This window comes from Scardinius erythrophthalmus (assembly GCF_964197995.2).
Source record: "Scardinius erythrophthalmus genome assembly, chromosome: 1".
In the NCBI taxonomy this organism is placed as follows: Eukaryota; Metazoa; Chordata; class Actinopteri; order Cypriniformes; family Leuciscidae; genus Scardinius; species Scardinius erythrophthalmus.
Window position 1 is genome coordinate 10,004,673 of NC_138221.1, and position 21,842 is coordinate 10,026,514.

Sequence of the window (21,842 nt, forward strand, 5' to 3'; positions counted from 1 at the left end):
TTTGTGTGAGAAAAAGAGCAGTATTTATATAGTTTTTACCTCTACACAACCACGTCCAAGTGATCTGAGGGCGCACGCGCTTCCTGGTGTGTGACGTGTGCGCGCGTTCTGGCTTAGCTCCGGAAAGAGCCGGACGTGATCTCGGATGTGTACAAGAGGTAAAAAACGATATAAATACTGTTCGTTTTCTCACACAAACCGCTCGTTTCGTGTCTTCGGCCATCATTGTGTACTTAAGATGGGTTACTTACTCACAACTTGCGACCGTTGTTTCTCTGGCGCTGCACTTCTTTGAATCGCGAACTTCAGTAGAGTCTATAAACTGATTGGCTGTAAAATGAACCAATCACAAGACATCTTATAGGGGGGGCACCTGGGGTGGCCAATGGGGTGACCCGCCCCTGTCACGGATGCATGCTATGGGGCGTTATGCTACGCAATCTTATGCATGCATCAAATAGCCATGTGCGAAAATACAGCAAATACGTTAAAAAATTAATATCGGTGAAACACACCATAGCAAATGACATAAAAATACACGTGGCCTCGAGTGATCAAAGCAACGCATCTGAAAAGACTGGCGAAGCAGCCAGAAATGCATGAATTACGAATTGCCAGCCAAATAGAAAATGGTGGTATCATTCACTGACTAGGTCAACATTATTTACTCAACATATCGTAAACATAAATTAAGCTTATTCTAGACAATATTCATTAATATTGATAATAATAATTAAAAACTTATTTCAGCAACAGATATCATGGTTTAAATCATACCACTTTTCAAATAAAATAATTAACCCAATCACAGCTTAAAACTATAAAGAAAATTGAGCTCTTACCATGAAAAACGTGAAAAAACAATAAGGGTCTTGCGTGACCTAAGCCAAACTACTATTGAAACCCCCGTGTGTTGACTGAAGCATAACGCGCTCAAGCCGTTTCATACATATTATTAGTAAGATATTGTGTATAAATTTATTCAGTTTAAACATTTTTTGGTATAGGTCAATATAAAGGCTCATTAGTTTTAATGCATTCTGATAATGTTATTTAAGGGTCATCACATACGGTATTAATGCACATCAGACTTATGTGACTCTCTCCAAACCTCAAAACTTAACCACATTACACATTACTAACATCCTCTTTTGCTACCACTAAAGATAACTTTAGTAACAAGTGTCAGGAAATCTACATCATATCATAAACCTTGCATATTAAATCTCCTGAGGTAAGCACACTATCTATACAAACTTCTGTTTGTGGTGGCAGTTTCCCTTACTTATTTATTTCCTAGCCAACCCCATCTTTTTCCATTCGGCCTTTTGAGGCTAACTCACTAATAACTCACTAACTCAAGCTGTCTCCTCCTCATCACGGCCTAATGTGATCATATCTTAGGATCTTCATACAGGGAATCCTCCAACTGGTGGGCTTCATCTTAAGGCGGGAACTGAGAGTGTCTTCTTGTTGATTTCATTTATGGCTGTGTCTGAGGTCAGTTGTAGTTCTTGTGTTTCTCTTTTCTTCAGAAACCCACTTTAAGAAAGAAGAGGAACTGTTTTCTGAATGTGTGAGAATTTCACTAGAAAATGAAAACACTAGAGCTCAAAGCCACAACACAAAGAGACTGTCACACAGATGTAAAACGCAGGTGTAGAAACACACACGAAGATGAAGATGAAGATGAATATTTAATAAATCCAACAGGTAATCCAAACAGGAACAGAGTAACATGCAACACACCCACTAAAGACGACACCAGACACTGACTGAACCAGAACTGAACACAAATACAGGTGATGATGATGATGATGATGGTGATTGATGAGTGTAAAGCTGAAAATCATTAGTATCCATGACAACAAAAGATTGATTAAGGCAGACGATGATGAAACACAACGAGTCCAAACAAACCTGACTGTGACCGACACAAAAGACAACCATTACTGTGGACAGCAAGTTCGGTCCGACTACGGCATGATTGGTGTCATTGTTCTCAGTGTGACTCAAGAAATCTGTCAAGACCCGTTTCATTACAAAAGGAAAAAACAAAACATATATATTTTTTTTCATTATATTTTTACAAGGAAGAAATATCTTGAGTATCTTCAGAGCATGGTGCCGATGACACATACTGACTCTCATAATGACACACCAATTGGCTTCATTGGAAAAACGTTGCAAAACGCAAAATATGTACCAGTATGTACATATTACTGCAGTTTCTAAAATAAATGAAGCCTAGAGGCAGTAAAACAGCAAGCACTTTTAATCGATTTCACACACTTTTATGATAACTTATTAAGCTTGCTCAGTAGCTCAGCTGGAAGACCTTGGGTTCGAATCCTGTGAAAGACGAGTCATGATATAAGAACTCAAAGTTCATAAATAATCTTAAACACCATGGCTACGATTACATTTTAATGTCGCATTTGCTTTTGTTAACACTATCGGGTATAGGTTTAGGGTATAGTGCAGGTGTAAGTTATTTTAAAGCGTGATTGTTAATCTTTTAGCGCCACTCACCGGACATTTAAACTCAGATCTGTGATGATACGGACAAACTTCGACGTAATAAAACGTTGCCATATTCACGTTCATCTGTTCTGGAAAAAAGACTAAACACACTGTTAGCGCCACTCACTGGACATTTCACTTTGATACTGTTTGCGAAACGTGCACAACGCAACGTATTTTATCGTCTTGCAAAAATGTTGCCACAAGAACGTTTTTCACATGAGCCAGGGTTGCAACATCGCATTTTACAGCAAATTAAATTCAAAATAGCCTTTAAAGCATCTCTGAATCGCTTTAAACAGCTCGTCTGTGTCACAGCACACAAAACCAGCTGACCGAGAATTATCCCCGTCAGAGCGGCCCGTCCCAGATAGCAATTACATGTGGGCCACATGTGGGTATTATCTGGCACATATGGCCTAGATGTGGCATGGCTGAACAGATATGGGCCAAATCGTAGCCATATTTGTTTTGCCATAACTTTAAAATCTGCGGGAAATGCTCTCTTGGTTCACAACTGATTTTGAGGTATATGGCCCAGATAACAACGAACACATGAGGACCATATGTGGTTGAGCTATGGCACACAGTGAGAAACACCGACTTGTGGTAAACATTTGGCTTATACGTGGAAAAACACAGGAATCCTGAAATCAAGTGCGGCAAACATCCGCCGTTCCACACCTCAGGTTGCTCTGCATCTTTCCTCCTATTGGTGGAGTGAGACTACGGCGCGAGTTTAACTGCGACGCTGGCCAGCTGACGCCTTTTACTCTGCTTTCCTCACGACTGTGTACATTCAGGTAAGTGATGTTTGGGCATTTTAAAGTCATAAATGAAATATGCAGCATTATGTGTCAATATTGCATGTTATTATGCGTTTAGTTATTCGTTCCATCGAGGAAGGGGTTGAACTAGCTAATATTTTCCTCAGTTTACTGCTATAACTTACAATAAAGTTTAATGTAACTTAACCGTTAACTTAGGCTATAGCAGTTCGCTGGTTTGCCGTTTTAAATTAAGATGTTTTTGTTTATAAATCAACAGCTCACTGTCGTACACAATAAAATAGTATAGTTTGTCATTGTGTAGTAGCCTATTTGTGAATTAAGGCGACGCGGTCCAATGTCGGTGTTACTGTTTGTCAGAAAACCTAAATCCTAATTTGTGTTCACAATCATTCAACTAATCATAATAATATAAAAATGCCAAGAATAAACACATTAATACGTGTGCATTATTGTATGTATCTTTATTTAACTCTGAAATGATATTCAACCAAGAATTTTTCTCATGACCTTTCCCTCTTTAAAATTAAAGTTGTAATGTTAACGTTAGGCTATTAGTGTCAAGTCACAATCCCAAAAATATGACTTTCGATACAATACCTGAACATTAACATGAACTAATAATGAACTGCACTTCTACTGCATATATTAATATGTGTTAATGTTAATTTCAACATTTACTAACACATTCAATATAAAAAAATTGTACTTGTTAACTTTAGTATGCACTGTGAACTAACATGAACAAACAATGAATTGCTGTATTTCTGTTAACTATCAATTAATTGAGCAGCCATTCATTGCCATTATAAAGCTTGGAAGAGGCAGGACATTTTTATAATTACTCTAATTTCTCACAATATAGTTTATATACCATGCTATGGTATACTGTCATACCACTCAGCCCTAATGTGTGGTATGGGTGGGGCAATGACAATAATTTCCATATTAAAAACCTAGAAAATATGGTTTCAGATGGAGTAAATAATAGTTTATAGTTCATTTTTGAATATAAAAGCACTTTCATTTTAGGGTGGTCTATTTAAAGGCATATTTCAACCACTTACACAAAGTTTTTTTTTCCTATCAGATTACCTATCTGGGTCTGGTTGGTGGCTTTGACCTGGATAACACCGTGTGGAGAGTGCTGAAAGGCACTTTTACAACTGCTGTGGCACGTTATGAATTGGAGAGAAGTCAATGGGAAGATTGGTGTCCAACGCCTGGTCGTAAAGGAAGCTGTCATTGGTGAGACCTTTTTTAGAAGTCACTTTTATTTGTATTGCACTTTGCACAATTCACAACTTTTCAAAACCGCTTTACAGAACATTGTATTTTTATTTCTGTTATCTCAGTATCGAACCAAACAACTTTTTTTGTCATTACCTGATCACATCCGTGGCTCACTTAAAGGGATAGTTCACTTTGAAATTAATTTTTGATATGTTTTAGCTTACCTCAAGGGCATCCAAGATGTAGGTGTCTTTGTTTCCGCAGTAGTTTCAATTTTGATATTTTTAGGTCAAACCGTTCTTGTCTGTCAGTCATATAATGCAGGTCTATGGTCACTGTCTCAAAACACAAGCACAGAGTCCAAATTAAAACAATTCCCCATCGTCCAAATGAAACAATTCCCCATCATAAGTACACATTGATGGCCTAAGACACGAAACGAGCGGTTTGTGTGAGAAAACGAACAGTATTTATATAGTTTTTAGCTCTTGAAAACAGCACACGTCCAAATGGTCTGACGGCGCGGGCGAGTATAGATGTATACATAGATGTCGCCTTGGCTACTGCAGTTCATTGGAACGAAACCGTAGCAAAGCGACATCTAGTGTATATATCTATGCGGGTATAGATGTATACACTAGATGTCGCCTTCGCTACTGCAGTTCATTGGAACGAAACCGTAGCCAAGGCGACATCTATGTATACATCTATACTCGCCCGCGCCGTCAGACCATTTGGACGTGTGCTGTTTTCAAGAGCTAAAAACTTAAATACTGTTCGTTTTCTCACACAAACCGCTCGTTTCGTGTCTTAGGCCATCAATGTGTACTTATGATGGGGAATTGTTTCATTTGGACGATGGGGAATTGTTTTAATTTGGACTCTGTGCTTGTGTTTTGAGACAGTGACCATAGACCTGCATTATATGACTGACAGACAAGAACGGTTTGACCTAAAAATATCAAAATTGAAACTACTGCGGAAACAAAGACACCTACATCTTGGATGCCCTTGAGGTAAGCTAAAACATATCAAAAATTAATTTCAAAGTGAACTATCCCTTTAAGTGACTGCATTTTTTTATTTAGAAGTTTTATGTTTTGTTTTTTATATATTGCGAATCATATTGTTTCAATCATACATTTTAAAGCTGTAATCACAATAAGATTATCATTCTGTCAAAGTCTCATACCAGCGCATGCCTACAACTATCTGTATGTAGTTCATTATCACTGTGTATTTAAAAGGATAGTTTACCCAAAAATGAAAATTCTGTCAGTAATTACTCACCCATGTTGTTCCAACCCCCGTAAGACCTTCGTTCATCTTCGGAACACAAATTAAGATATTTATGATGAAATCTGAGAGCTGTCTCACTCCTCTATAGGCTTCTCTGTTATTGAAACTTGCCAGCCCAGAAAGTTAGTAAAGACATTGTTAAAATAGTCCAAGAATACAGTGGCTGAACCTTAAGTTTATCAAGTGTCGAAAATACTTTTTGTGCGCAAAACAAGCTAAAATAAAGACTTTATATGCTGCTAACATTATTTAATTTCTTCTTTATTGCAGGTGCAGTCAGGCAGAATCCCCTTGCTGGAAAAGATCAACACATTGCCAACCCTCATTGGGGACTTCTCTGCACATCAACACACTTCTCAACTCTTTACCTTTCAAGTTTGCTTTAACTTTCTCAATTTCTCTTTAAAGTTCTCTTTACCAACTGTGATTTATTTGTATTACTCTCATTAGACTAATAGAACATAACATTAATACACGCTTTGATCGAGTGTTTTGAACTTTGGTGTAAAAAATTAGCTTTGAATGCTATTTATATTATTAATTTGTATTCTTGAATGTTTTCAACTGAATTCTACTTAAAATAAGTACAACTGAGTAGCTGTAATTATGTTTTCTTAAATGTTTTCAACTGAATACTACTGTAATTATTAAATTCAACTCTGTTGCTGTAATTATATTTATTTTGATAAATGTTTTCAACTGAATACTACTGTTATTATTCAACTCTTGCTGTAATTATATTTATTTTTATGAAATGTTTTCAACTGAATACTGCTGTAATTAAGTACAACACTTTAGCTGTAATTATTTAAATGCTTGTCAAAATAAATAGTTTTGAGTACATTTGTTGTTGAGTGTTTAATTTACCTGTGAGTTAAGACTTTAAATACTGTCAGCTGCATGTGGGCCACATAAAGGCCGTTAGATTTTAACAGAACTTAACCATACTAAAGTTGCATACCAGGCCCACATATGGGCCACATGAATTTGTAGTATTTGGCTCATGCTTGGTGGAGTTATGGCAGTCCTTTGGTTCAGTTCTGGCAAAGGAGATGTGGGCCATATCTGGGCCGGCAAACACAAACTAATCTGGGCCACAGCTCAGCTGTTTATCTGGCCCACATCTGTGTCAAAGGTAATTTGCTGACTGGGGTGCCACTGCCAAATCCACCGGCCAAAGGGAAAATGACTGGCGTTTGGTGTTTGTAGTGTTAATAAAGGAGTCTGGATCTGATCTATTTCTCAGGGCTGGAGAGAGTAATGCAGAACATTATAATCCATGTGTAGAAACTCTTCCTGAAGACATTTAATATCTGCTTTACAGACACTCATGAAGTGTGTGCAAATACTTTCTGTTTCACCAAACTGGAGCTGACGTCAATCATTTCAAAATACCTTAAAAACTTAATTTTCTACAAGTTAGTCATGGATATTGGAAACCTTTTCAGTAGCAGACTAATTTTATTACTAAATGCAATTATTTTATTTCTAGATTTTAACGGCATGCTGGAAACTGCTAAAATAAAGAAGTGAGACTAACAGTAATTCTCTTGTTTGCAAAAGTAGCCAATAAACTGTTCAGAGCAGATGTGTGTTGAGAAAGTGTGTTCACAGTATATGCACTTCTCACACGTTTCACACACACTTAAAGCAACTTTAGTGTGACATCGTGTCACTAAACAGCAACTCTAGCAGAATTTAAACACTCATTTGATGAGAACAGAGGAAGTGAATAACCAGAGGAGGAGCTGATGATGTTTAAAGGAAGAGCTGTAACTATATATAATGAAGAGAAAGACTGACAGAAACACAAAATGGCTGATAAGTGTGATCTGTGTGTGCTGGAACTGATCATTCTCTCTTCACTTCTCACAGGTAAAGAAATCTGTATTTTCTCTAAAGACATTGTAGTATTGAAAAAAATATTTGAAATGAACAAAGACGTTTGCTTTACTGTTTTCCACCCCCTCTTTCCTCCACAATGACCATTTGTAGTTCCTAAAGGCACAGAGGGGCTGATAGTGATCACTGTAGGCCAAGATGTGTGTACTTCAGGGGTCGATGAATTGTCACACATTAGTACCGTGGGGGAAGTTGTCATTATCTGATTGGTCAGTTTGAACGTCTCACATTTGGGTTTTAGTCACATGGTCAGGGAAAGGATAAAAGAAGATTGTAACTGTTGCTCTGTCTCTTTTAATCTCTGGGTCCCTTTCTTGGGTCTCTCTCTCTCTCTCTCTCTCTCTCTCTCTCTCTCTCTCTCTCTCTCTCTCTCTCTCTCTCTCTCTCTGGTAATATTTTACTGGGTACAATTAATGGTATAAGTTATTATCATCTCATCTATTTTGTAATTATTTTAAGTATAACTATAACCATGTTGTCATTAATTTCAATTACAAATAATGTGCTAACTAGTTTTGATTTGGTATTGACTTGACTTGCTATATAGTATAATAGTGCTTTGCAATACAATATCGTCACTCTCTACAGCAACGCTCTCCCACATATTAATCTATTGTAACTGCGCTTATTTCCGTCGTTGGTATAAGTGGCAGTGGGTGGAATAGACAAGAAATGTACAGTTTTCTACCATCTTGCTGACAATGTTTCTTTAGTCATTCGTCAGTCTTGCAGGAAATCCACCCTTACAACATTTAGTGGAATTAGTCTGGAAAGAGTTCATTTGAACATGCTCAGTTTATTCTTGCACACATTCACGTTGTGATCTCAGAGTTGTGTATTGATACACACAGATCATACTGTATTATTCCTGATACTGGACATAGTGTCACTCAAACATCTGATGATGAAGAATTATCTTTATATTAAGAGTGTGTCAGTGATTTGAACAGCTCTCTGATAAAGACTAATAGTTTATTCTGGAGAGTGTGTGTTTGCTTTAAGTGAGGGTAATGCTGTTTATGGAGTTGTGTAATTCTCCTCTGCTGATGTAGCAGATCCAGTTCTGTACATAAGATAATCCACACAGCAGACAGCAGGATGGCTTCAAAACAACTGTGTTTATTGACCCTGGAAACACATGGGACAATTTGATCAGAATACTATCCGTTGCGCAGACCTCTTTCCACGTTATACACTCGTCCATTTGCGATCTCAGGCTGACGTAACTCACGTTGTATACATGTTTAACATTATTTATACCATGGTCTGGGTGAATACTCGATTCTGATTGGCTGCAGGGTGTCCGTTAAAAAGTGATAATGTACACCTAGGAAAGGCGTCCCGTCAATTTGCCTGATGACAGTTCTAAATGATTGCGCTGGCTCAAACTCACTGATCAACTGCTGCGGTCGGGTCGCTGTGGCCACGTTACTTGGCAACGCCTGTATACGGGAGATATTAAATAGTGCATTTGACTTAATAAATAAAAACCCTCACGATTTTTACTCTAAAACACATTAAAGTATTATTAATTGATTAAATATTTCTTTCTTTCGTAAGTAACCATGGTATAAGCGGGTTAATGCCCTTCGAGGTGTCCATTATCAGGTTTTAATGGACTTCCGCTGCGCGTCGCACGGTTCACGCCTCGCCGTCGTCCATTAAAACCTGATAATGGACACCTCGTCGGGCATTAACCCTTACGTATTAGCCTACACATTAAAGTAATAACAATCCATTACTGTTGTTAAAGGAAGAATAAAGAAAGTAATAAAATGGCTGGATGTGTATTCTTCAAACATATCAGTATTAACATAAGAATAATGTTTGTACAAATCAAACAAATTATTCCCTCAAAACATCACACAGTCACATTATACTCTATAGAACCGCAAAACCAGCGTAATAGTTGGAAGTAAAATTATAGAATGCATAATATGAGAAATAAAGATAGGATACATGTTCAAAAGCACAATCCAGATATACATTATAGACCCAAATAACATAAATTAGATCACTTTATACTGGTTAAGTTGAAGAGTTGAACAATCCTGGAAACACATGGGACAATTTGATCAGAAAACTATCCGTTGCGCAGGCGTTATTATTGAAAGGTGAAGACATTAAATCTGTGAAGATCTCAGCAGAGGAGGATTAAACAACTCCACAAACAGCATTACCAGCTTCACTTATTACTAACCAGACTGACTTTATTTCTGTCAGACGTCTACAGGCGTTATTATTAAAAGGTGGCAGAGGTTTAGATCATTTGATGTCACCATGATGGTGATCAGTGTTTGCTTTAGTTGGGCTCTGGACCCTTGACTTTTGAACATTAGTTTGTCTTTGGCTGCGATAGCTTTGTCTTTAAATACATTTGCTATTGCAAAAAAGCTGAAAGAAAACAGGATCAGATGACAATGGCTGTTTGTTAATGGTCACATTCATCATCTAGTGGCACGGGTCTCATTTATTGTCTAATGTATTTTATCAGCGCAATATTTTACAGTGTGTATTTTAGTTTTCTGCTTTTTATGCTGGTATGTTTTATGTTTCATTTATTACCATATGTCATGATGATCACTGAGATATACTGTGTTTCAGGAACCAGTGGAGTGAATGATCATGTGTTCATCAGTTCTGGAGAAAATGCTCGTCTGTCCTGTAATAATGCTCTTTCTGACTGCAAATCAACTACATGGATCTACACTAACAGATTCAGACATACAGTAGTAGTTGAACTGATTAAATTAGGGATAAAGAATAAAGACATAGAGAGACATGAGAGACTGAGTCTGGAGTCTGACTGCTCTCTGAACATCAAGAACGTCAGAGAAGAAGAAGATCATGGATTATACACCTGCAGACAATATGTGAATGATAGACAACAAGGAACTGATGCAGGTTTTTTTCTGCATGTTCTTCATGGTAAGTTTATGATTATGTGATCAATTTAAAAGGGCAGATTCTCCCTTTAAACTCAGATGATGATTGAAGAGTCTGTGATTTGTGTCTTATGTTCAGTTTCAGTGTCTCCATCATCATCATCATCATCATCATCATCATCATCATCATCTTCATCATCATCATCATCATCATCATCATCATCTTCATCCTCACAGACTGAGATCAGTCCAGGCCGATCTGTGACTCTCTCCTGTCAGTTGTATTCATATGCTAAACTCTCCTGTGATGATCTGGTCCGTTCTGAGGGAGTTGAGCTGTTGTGGGTGAATCAGGCAGGTATTGATCTGAAGACAGACTCCAGATATCAGATATTATCATCATCAGATCAATATCGCTGTTTCATCATCACTCTGAATACAACACTCCTGAATGAAGATGACAACAGAGAGTGGAGATGTCAGCTTACTCGCAGAAATCAACTCCAGACCTCAGTCAGATACACTGTCAAGTATTCAGGTGAGAAAACAGTGTTAGAAGAGCCTCATAATGTCAGTAACACTAAGGTCTATCAGTATCACTGAACCAGAACAAACTGAGGGAACAAAAGCTTCTTTGACTCTCACAGAAGAGTAACTCAAAGCATTGCTTCAAACTAATGAACTGCAGAGAAGTAACAGTCCAAATAATAAAATAATTTAAACTTGACAGCAAAAATATTAACTTTTTATGTAATGTGATGATCAAGGTTAAAATATGATGGTCATATTGTACAGTATTAATGATCTGAACTAACATTCATCTTCACAGCTCAAGCTGATTCAACGACAGCAGTGAATCCAGTCCACATCACACACTCTCAGGATCCCTCAACTATAAACACACACGTTTCTAAAGGTACATCATCACTGTCTTTCTCACATCAGTGCTTTTCAGTGCATAATGCTAGAGTTATCTTCAGTGTTAACTCATCAAAATATGACTGTCATATTCTACAGTATGATTGTCACATTGAGTTGTTGTTTTAGTTTCATTTCATGGACTTTTATGGTGTGTCCCAATTAGCGTACTTATGCATATTCTAGGACATGTTTAGTATCAGGCTTGTGCAAAATTCAGAATTTCCGAATTGGCCTCCATTCAATTCATGAATTGGAATTTGAATTGAATTTACTCTGCCCCACAAGACATTGAATTGAATTTGAATTGGAATGACAGGAAGTGGAATTAAATTCATGGCAATTCAAAGAAATTCCACACAGTCACACAACAGAAAGAATGTGTTTAGTCTCGCATGCATTCAGTGTTAGGAAGATTACTTTGTAAATGTTATTGCTTACTGTTATTAGTTACCCATTATAAATGTGGTTTGGATTACTTAATTTGGATAACTTTATCAATGCAAAGCATTTTCGTTTTAAGTTTATTAGTAACTTGTTGAATTAAACATTTTACCTCAGTAATACAACTAAATACAATTACTTTAATTTTGTAATTTAATAACAGAAATTTCATTTCACGTAACTATTTACTCCTCAACCCTGCATACATTTTGTTCTAAAATAGATATTGATCAAATTCTTGAAATAAATTACCCCCTCAGTGTTGTTTAATTAGTTTTGTTCCAATGTAATTTTTATTTCAAAGTAATCACACAAACACAAAGTTGTTTAATGCAGTTATCATTTATTCCAGTGCAAAAAATTACCGAGCAACACTGTTGCATCTAATTCTCAATAGCTCCTCAAATATTTTTTCATTGAGTCTGCACCGTTCTGGGGTGCGTTTCCCGAAAGCATCGTTGGCCAACTATGGTCGCAAGTTCCGTCGTTACCAATAGAGTTCAATGGACATTGCGATGAACTTGCGACCATAGTTGGCCAACGATGCTTTCGGGAAACGCACCCCTGGTCTGAATATCTTTCCTGCAACACTAAAGATTCTCTCAACTGGTGCAGAGTGAAGTTGTAAGGGACTTCTGAAACTTAAAATGTCCAGTGTTGCCCATTAAATTGTGCTTTCAAACAAATGTCCACCTCAAATTGTTTAGCAACCATTTTAAATACTTGGTGAAAGTAAAGCATTCTAGGAAATGGAGTCATGTTCCATCATGTTCCACAAAATTACAATTACAATAAATCAAATTTAAATAAACTTAATGTTCTGTGACTAAATGGTAAATAGACTGCATTTATATAGTGCTTTCACAGACCTATGGCCACCAAAGTGCTTTACATAGCCTCACATTTACCCATTCACCAACGGTGGTGTCAGCCATGCAAGGCGCCAATCAGCTTGTCAGGAGCAGCTGGGGTTACGTGTCTTGCTCATGGAAAACCTCGACACTTGGTCAAGTGGAATCGGGGATTGAACCACCAACCTTTCGGTTTTTAGACAACCTACATGAACCACTGAGCCACTGCCGCCCCGCATATTATAATGCAATCATATTTCATTGTTAAACACTTCACTTAAAATATGTATATGAATTTCTTTGAATTTGTATTGAATTGCAATTCTGCTTCCTTTAATTCAAATTCGAATTGTAATTCTAGATCCTGTTTTTGACATCAATTCAAATTCAATTCAAATTCAAGAATTTAATTGGAATTAAGGAGTCATTCTCAATTCAATTCTGAATTGTGCACAAGCCTGTCTCAGACTAGGAATGGGTACTGAGAGTGGGTAGACCCTGGTAAACCCATCACCCTTTTCCGCTCTCTCCAGAATGAGTGCAAAAATTAACTATAATCAACTAGAAACACACACGTTTCTAAAGGTACATCATCACTGTCTTTCTCACATCAGTGCTTTTCAGAGCATAATGCTAGAGTTATCTTCAGCGTTAACTCATCAAAATATGACTGTCATATTCTACAGTATGATTGTCACATTGAGTTGTTGTTTTAGTTTCATTTCATGGACTTTTATGGTGTGTCCCAATTAGCGTACTTATGCATATTCTATGACATGTTTAGTATAAACAGTGAGAGTAGTGTGTTCATTTAACACTCCGGTTCTTCACTCGATTCTCCCAGAAAGTGTCACATGAAGACGATATGTTGAGCTCATCCATAAATGTAAATGTTTTTTTTTTTTTTACATCGCTTATAAAAAGCTGGTGCAGGATTGTGCACTTCACTTTCACTTTTAAATTAGCGTCAATTCATTATTCGCAGGGAGTTTGATTGACATGCGATCTGAGACTGAGACCATTTAAAATCCACCATTTTTGTCCGACAAAGTAGTCAGGAGAGTTAGTAGATTAACGTCGGTGGATTTGAACTTGGCTTTAACTGAGGCAATCTGTCACGACACATTAAAGAGCCACAAAACGGTACGCCTATTTACTGTTTAATTTTCTTTGACCAAATTTGAAAGTTGAGACTTTGTTTCATATTATATATGACCTGCTCGGTCCTGTCTGTCAGCGCATTGTCAGTGTCCTCTATTTTTCACTGCTTGAGAACATGGGTTGAATCCGAAATCGCCCCCTAAACCCTCATTCACTAAGTTAGGCCTATTCCCCCTACGTTAATCCACTAATACTGTTCACCTGAAGGAGTGAATGAAAACGAGTGAGCGAATTCGGACAGCTGTTGAGTGTACATAAGCTGTGCACTCGTTAATGCAGCATGTCTGTCTCCTCAAATAATGCCCTATTTGCATGCGCTTAGAGCTTGTGTGAATTGCACGTATAAAATGAAGTTAACAAACAACCTCGATCCATCAGGAAACGCCACATAGGTCGCTGAATATCACTGCGCTTCATGAAGAGTTTTTCTTTTGCGTGAAGAAGCCAGACGAACGGCATAGAAAAATCACACGTGTTCGTGTGGACAGGGCCTTAATGTCTTCTTGTATCGTCAGTTGATTTCATCTAAAGCTGTCTGAAGTCAGTTGTAGTTCTTGTTTCTCTTTCCTTCAGTGATTCTGCTTGTTAACAGCAGGTGTTCATCACTAATGCTCAATCATCACTTAATTAATCCCATTATTATCTCATTAACTTCTCATAACCCTCATTAAGCTGGATGCACACTGTGTGATTTGATTTATAATAGTCCTTTATGATTGTTGCCTGTCAGACTGTACGAACATGATCCTCGCTGTAAGCCATGTGACACTGTAAGATCTCAGCTGTCAATAATGTCAGTCTGTACGACAGTGAAGATGCATTAAAAACGGACACACAAGAAAACTCGTCTGGAGTTTTACATCATGAATGACTTTGTTCCGTGACCGTGAGCTGCATTACATGCATGATTGAAATGGTGGCTTCAAAGAAATCTCTAACGTTAATTTTGGTCATGGCTCGTCTTGAAAAACAAAGACATTTTGATGGTTGTCGTAGCAAAAGTCAGTGCAGGATTAAGTCAAATCTTCTGACACTGACAGAATTTCGTCTGAGGTAAAATTTGATTGCAGCAGTCATTAATCGGCTGTCGGTGAACATGTCAAACTAACGTTCGAAGACTTCAGTTTTTAGTCTAGGATTAGAGGAATCTTTTAGGATTTGCAAAATTTGTCCCAGACGGCCAAATCGTGGCCAAAATTGCACAGTGTGAATCCGGCTTAACTTTAACACTCTTCAGAGTGGGACCATATGTACTCTCAGCAGAGTTAAAATGAAATCTGGGGATTTTCATGTGTGTGTTCTCATGCTGGATTTCTCTCTTTAGTTTGGTAAAATAAAGTTTAAGCTGCTAGGTTTGCTACGCCTCACCTCTTCTTCTCCTCATTCTGGATATTATTATGATGCATCTCAACTAACATTCATCCTTTTCAGCTCAAGCTGATACACCAACACCAGGCACAGACTCTCAAGGTCATTGGAATAAAAACACAGGTACATAATCACAGTGTTTTGTCTTTGTCTATAATTGTCCCCAATCTGCCCTGTCCGTCTCTGACCTCGAGAGCTCGATCTCTCTTCTTCAGTCATAGTGATTTCTGTCGCTGCAGTCGCTGTTCTCCTTCTTGCTCTTCTCTGGCTGATCTGCAGAAAAAGAGCTGGTGAGTTTTCAGATTTACTCCTTTACAACAATTAAAAACAGTTCAGATGAGCAAACAAACACATCATGTTCAGACTGTAAGTATCATAGAAACATGAGGATTATATGAAATTCTCAAACAGAAGTTTATTCCTGCTGAGAAATTGTGTTTTTCATGTGTGTTTGATCATAAATACTCATATTTCATGAGGCACTTGTTTTCAGATAATAAAAGAGGGACTGGCGACTCTGCGGTGAGTTCAGTAATGCAGTGATTTAGATTTGATTACTGTCTTTAAAGCTCAATAAAGTGTCATTCATGCAGTTTAACTGTTTGTTCTGAAGGTCAAAGATGAGAATGATCATAAAGGGACGTATGAGACGATCAACATGTCCATTCCTCCCGCTGCAAGAGCCAATGTGAGTCCACTAAATCATCAAACATTACGCTCACTGCCTGTTCAATAATGTGATTTAAAAGCTTTTGTGTTATTCTACATATTATAGTGAGAGTAGGGATGGGACGGTATGAAAATTTTATATCACAATTATAGTGACCAAAATTATCGCCATTATCAATATTATCAAGGTTTTGTTAAAACGAGATGAAAGTGTTAAAAAAGAGTTGATGATCATACTGAAGACATTTCAACAAGTTTTATATTTGAAAATCAACAAACAAACAACAAATAAAACAAGCAGCTCTATGCACTTTTTAAAGCATTTCCTTCCTTATAATGACGGTCGTCAATAGCAATGCATTATAAGACCGCGCACATGCATTGTAACGGCCACCTAGTGTTAAGTAGTGTTCATGACATGAATGTGGATGTGCCTTTAAGATAACTTCTTCTATGGCGTACGTTATTGTATGCATGCTGTTTTTATGTGAGCGCGCACGCACAGTGAGAGTGAGATTGATCACGCAAAGAGGAAGATGACCGCACTACTGCTGACCGTTGTTTTATTATAATGTGTTTACTTCCACTTTGATTTGTAGCGTGTTTTAGAGTGTTTTCTTTTCCCTTTTAACATTCGCTCTTCGACACATAGGCGTAATTTGTGGGTGGGGCGGGTGGGACATGTCCCTATTATGTTATATGAACATAACCGATGAACATAATCGGTTTTGATGAAAAAAATAAACTATAGGAGTGCGGATTAGAACCATAGACTTTCATAGACATAGAAAGTGTCTGTGACGTCACCCATAGACTTTCTGAAAAACGGGTTTGAAGCCGTTTATGGGGGGAATGGGCGGTGCCATCTTGGAAAATCTCGGGAAATCCTAACCCCGCCCACTATCTGGCCAATCCATATATGGGTAAAAGGGCGGGCTTTGTGTGAGACTGGAACGATGTCATTTTCACGTGAAGAAAGCAACATAAACAACAATGGATGACATACAGCAGATCTTGTTCTTGCTTCTCGGCGTGTTTGTCACAAGAAGCCAAGCGCCGACATTAGCCGTTTCTCGATAGCAAGTACGCAAAGTTCGGACTTAATTGCCAAGTCCGACTCAGGAGAATGACTCCCGAGGATGCAAGTCCGGTTATCTCTGTAAATGGAACAGCGCGCGTCACTCAGCTCGCTCTGCTACTCCGGTTATCTCTGTATGTATATTTTAGGCAACAATAAAACGAAATATGTTATAAAACACCACACTGCCTCTTTTCGTTTTAATTTAAAGAAATCTTAAACATTATAGCCACACAAATGTGGTTCAGGCAACGCGTATTGATTATATTCACTGCATATAACGTTAGCCTATTTATAACAAAACGAAATATAAAACACAACCCTGCCTCTTTTCGTTTAAATATAATATAAAAATATGAAACATTTTAATATGGTTCAGGAAATATGTGCATTTGTACTAAACAACAGATGTTGCAGTAAACAACATTACAGATCATCTTCTTTGTATTAACATTTAAAATGACAAAACTCAACCCAGTCTCTTTTTGTTAAATTTCACTTTTATCAATATTAGCCATTATAAAAGTATAATAAGTAAAAGGTACAAGAAGCTATACAAATAAAGCAAACAATTCAGTCAAACATACAAAGTCAGCGCTCTAGTCTAACCATACAACGGTAAAGTTAAATAGCTTATAAAGTTATGAAACTTCCCCTCAGCCAAAACGATTGGCCAGGGAACAAATTAAAGATTCACGAGACCAAAAATCGCCCGTTAGATATACACAAGACGAATTATATCTCATGTTTAACCACTACAGAGACGCCAGAGTCAGCGGCAAACGTCAGAATGACTAGCCGAGGAAAGGCTGTTCCCGGCGGGGTACATGAGCGCCGAGCGCCCGGTGATCGTCTGGATCTCACAACTGGATAAAAGTTTCATAAATCTTTATAAATAAACCACAGATTTGAACTTTAAACAACTACATTCTCGCCTGAAAAACTCTTAAAACTACATTTCATGATACAGAAACAGTAGTATTATATTTCAACTGTAAATTAAAAAATGGCGCTTCTTATGTTGTCATTCTCTTTGGCACAGCCTATGCTCGTTATCAGCTGTCAATCAAGCTGTCAATCAAAGTTATCCACGCCCTTATTTGTCATACATTTTATATCTAAATACAATCTAAACTAACAAGTTAGAAAAAAATTCACCCCCCTCACAGTTGTCAGGCACTCGGAACCTATCGAAAAATACAATAAAAGTCCATAGGACCAACCTGTAAAAACATGAATTTATGCTGTGAAAACGGACATTTTAACATGGGGTCTATGGAGATTTGCTCCCTTTTGGGACCTTCCCCTAGCGGATTTTCGATGTATTGCAGTTTTTCGCACTTCCGGGTAGGCTTCATTTTTCAGATTAGAATGTTGCCGCTTGATTAGAACCCAAAACCTCTGATACGGTAGGCGAAAGTTCTACCACTTGACCATTAAGATGCCTGTTGATTACATAGGCGGATCTATAACATATATTAGGCATTAAACGACAAATTAAACCCCATGTAGCCTACTATTTAAATCGATTGCTGGACATCGTAATGTTATTGTACATATATTTGATTTAGCATTGTATTAGCAACCCCCACCCCACCTCACCTCTCCCACCCACTTTTTAAAACAAAGTTTCGCCACTGCTTCGACATGTATGTGAAGAGTGTGCTTAACTGAGAGAAACCATCTATAAAGGTCTCGTGGAACTACCAGTTCATTTGCATTGTCTTGTATTCTTCATCTGGGCAGACTTCAAACTCTCTGACAGACGTTATACCATGTATCACAATGGACGCGCGCTCTCTCGTTTCATTAATCTCAATTCAATGTCCCCGTAATTATGTGGTAAAAAAATCTGGTGTAATAAGGGTATAATGAATAAAAATTATTATCCCTTAAAGGGGTCATATAATGGTACATGCACTTTTACAAGTTGATTGCACTGAAATGTCTGTTGGCAGTGCCTGTACACAACCATCCTATCATGATAAAAATCCATCCAGTGGTTTTTTTTTTATCTCCTTATATGTTTGACCCTCTCTGAAATCAAGCCGTTCGATATTGTGACGTCATAATATCCAACGCCCCTACCGCTATTGTGATTGACAGCCGTGTTTCAACACAAGACCCGCCCTCAGCGAGATGTGACAGCCGTCGTCATAGTAGTCCGCCATTGTTGATATGCTGGAGCAGAATGGCGTCTAAGCGATTGTGGTGTTCTGTTCTTAGATGTAATAAGGAACACAGCAGTCATTTGGATGTTCCTAAATCCGAGCCGTTGAAGACGCAGTGGCTGAGTTTCGTTTTTGAAGCGATATGCCCAAAGGATTGACGCGGGGATTCCCTCACAGGGATTCCCCACGATCGTCCATGCTTTCATGTTTGCGCGAATCATTTCACACCAGACAGCTTTACAAACGAGAAAAAACGGATCGGTACCAACGTGTTCCTGCTGAACCTCCAGAAGATGTGAGTGTAATGTTTTATTAACCTTTATATTAGTATTTATATTAATCTTTGCGAAATTTGCAAGCCTTGCTGCAGGCTTCACGATGAATGCGTCTAAGGTTTACACTCAGGGTACATTACGGCATGTTTTCTATGTACGACATTCTCAATTTATTTCATAATCCCACGTTTATAATGAACAACGCGTGGTTATTGTGTAATTGTGTGTAGAAACGGTGTACGCACAGAACAGAGGGGCGGAGTGAGCAAAGCTCATTATCATTTAAAGACACATGCACTGAAACGGTGTGCTGAAAACAGAGCTGTTTTTGACCAGGTAAAATTAGTGTTTTCTTACAATACTAATGAGAATTTTTAAAGTATATTACAAACTTTTAATTTAGACCCTAAAGAATCATATTAGCTTGTACAAAAATGGCATTATATGACCCCTTTAAATGTCACTCTAAATTGTCTTGTTTGAACTTGTTTGTTCGTCTTTGGCTCAAAGCCACTTGTTGCAAACTTTTCTATGTGGAAGCTTCACGTTTATTTCAAGTGATTGATAAAAAATTGTTCAACTTAAAACAACATTTTATGCCCAATTATTTCCCAGACGTAGTTTTGGTATTGAGGTCAAAGTTAACTTGCCTTGCGTTCGCTATACAACAGTCGGTGATGGTCACACAAGACGACTCGGCAGATCTGAAGTTTCCCCCTATTATTGCAGCGACTTTTTCTTGTGCATGTTCTGCTGACAGGGTGACCATCCTTGATTAAGTTTCCCTCAGGACTTTTGTTAAAGCCAAAATATGACCACACCTCAGAATTGGTTCTTTTAAAAGGCTGAAAAATCTCCCGAGCATGGTCACTGCCTTCCGCCATTCCTTCTTGAATAAAAAAATAACATTGCGCGCTACGCCTGAGTCAGACTGTTGTTGGCTGAACAGGATCTAAAATCGCGATAATCAAACACGGTTTTAATGATAATTAAATTTTAAACGATATTACTAACCGTCAGTACATTTTATCGTGGTTTATAGTGAAACCGGTAATAGTCCCATCCCTAAGTGAGAGATATGTCTGTTCTGTGTGTTAAACTTGACTCTCTGCACGTTTGCATTGATGTTTAGGAGCAGACAGATGATGTGACTTATTCTGAGGTCACTTCTTCCAATACAAAGCCAGTAAAATCACTCAATGTGAGTAGATACCAGCACATCAGTTTGACTCTCAGATAAATGAAGCTCATGCTCTAATAATAATAATAATAATCGCTGGGGTTCAAACATTGATGGACAGAATCTGTTCTTTCAGGATCATGATGATACAGTGACTTATGCTGCCATCAGAGGAAGAGAAGATCAACCGCAGGATCAACTTTACGCCTCTGTGAACAAGAAAAAGACCTTCACAAATAAACATTAATGATACAGATCATGAGCTCATCATATCAGGAGCAGACGGGAAGATTTCATCTCTCTGGGGTTTAGAGGAATTATATATTTGTGTGTGAACGAGCAGATATTTGTTGAATGTCCTGTGAATATGAATGAGATTTATTGTGAATCATCATCTGGTCAGAGCACAGAATCTCATCTATATCATCACAGCTACAGTAAAGTTAGAGACTGAAGCCCTGATGTGTTTTCATACAGGCCAGACTCAATCTAGTGTCTCTCAAGCCTCTTCCATGACTGGAGTCTGTTTATCCGCTGGATTTCTGTCTGAAATTCTGTCTTCATGCAGAAGCTCATGCTGAAATGATCCTCTTGCTTCAGCTTGTATATCAGCTGTTTCTTCTACAGAGAGACGTCCGTCTGAGAATTACATCAGTGTCTGCTCACATTATATTCTCATAACATATTCTAAAATTTGACTTTGCAGTGTGTATATGTCACGCTATTAAATGTCCGTTATTTCTTTCTTTTTTCACATGTAACAATAAAATTCATGGGTTAAAAGAAAAGTTTTTGTCTCTTCCATTCCTGTAAAAACAGACGTAACTAAACTTGCTCTTGTTGGACAGTTTCAAAGTTAAAATTCACGTTTTAAATTAATACTTGTTTGAAGGTAAAAGAGTGGTAAAAATATTTGTAAGCTGAAATGTACCCTCATAAAAATGAAATGAAACAATCTGGTCATCTACAGCTTTAAGATGGTATGAGCTTCTGGAGTCGGGATTTCATCCCAGTTATAGGAATTTCGATCTCTGTTCTGGTGACTGAGAAGAAGGCCTTAGGTTTCCATGATTTGGTTGGATGCTGCTTCTCAACTC

General features: G+C 37.8%; 1 protein-coding gene across 2 annotated transcripts; it reads left to right on the forward strand.

Moving 5' to 3' along the window:
- The first annotated feature begins 7,423 nt into the window (after positions 1-7,423).
- LOC308686837 (uncharacterized protein) lies at positions 7,424-21,524 on the forward strand. 2 transcript variants are annotated; one of them, XM_081358877.1, is made up of 10 exons: positions 7,424-7,718; positions 10,350-10,673; positions 10,770-11,168; positions 11,460-11,546; positions 15,436-15,495; positions 15,588-15,662; positions 15,866-15,894; positions 15,986-16,060; positions 20,698-20,766; positions 20,882-21,524. In XM_081358877.1, exons 1-10 carry the CDS (start codon positions 7,658-7,660, stop codon positions 20,990-20,992), a joined length of 1,290 nt encoding a protein of 429 aa, XP_081215003.1. In that variant the 5' UTR covers positions 7,424-7,657; the 3' UTR covers positions 20,993-21,524. The 2 variants fall into 2 exon arrangements, with proteins under 2 accessions (XP_081215003.1, XP_081215004.1); XM_081358878.1 differs by having other exon boundaries at positions 7,654-7,718; positions 15,612-15,662.
- Positions 21,525-21,842: the final 318 nt, after the last annotated feature.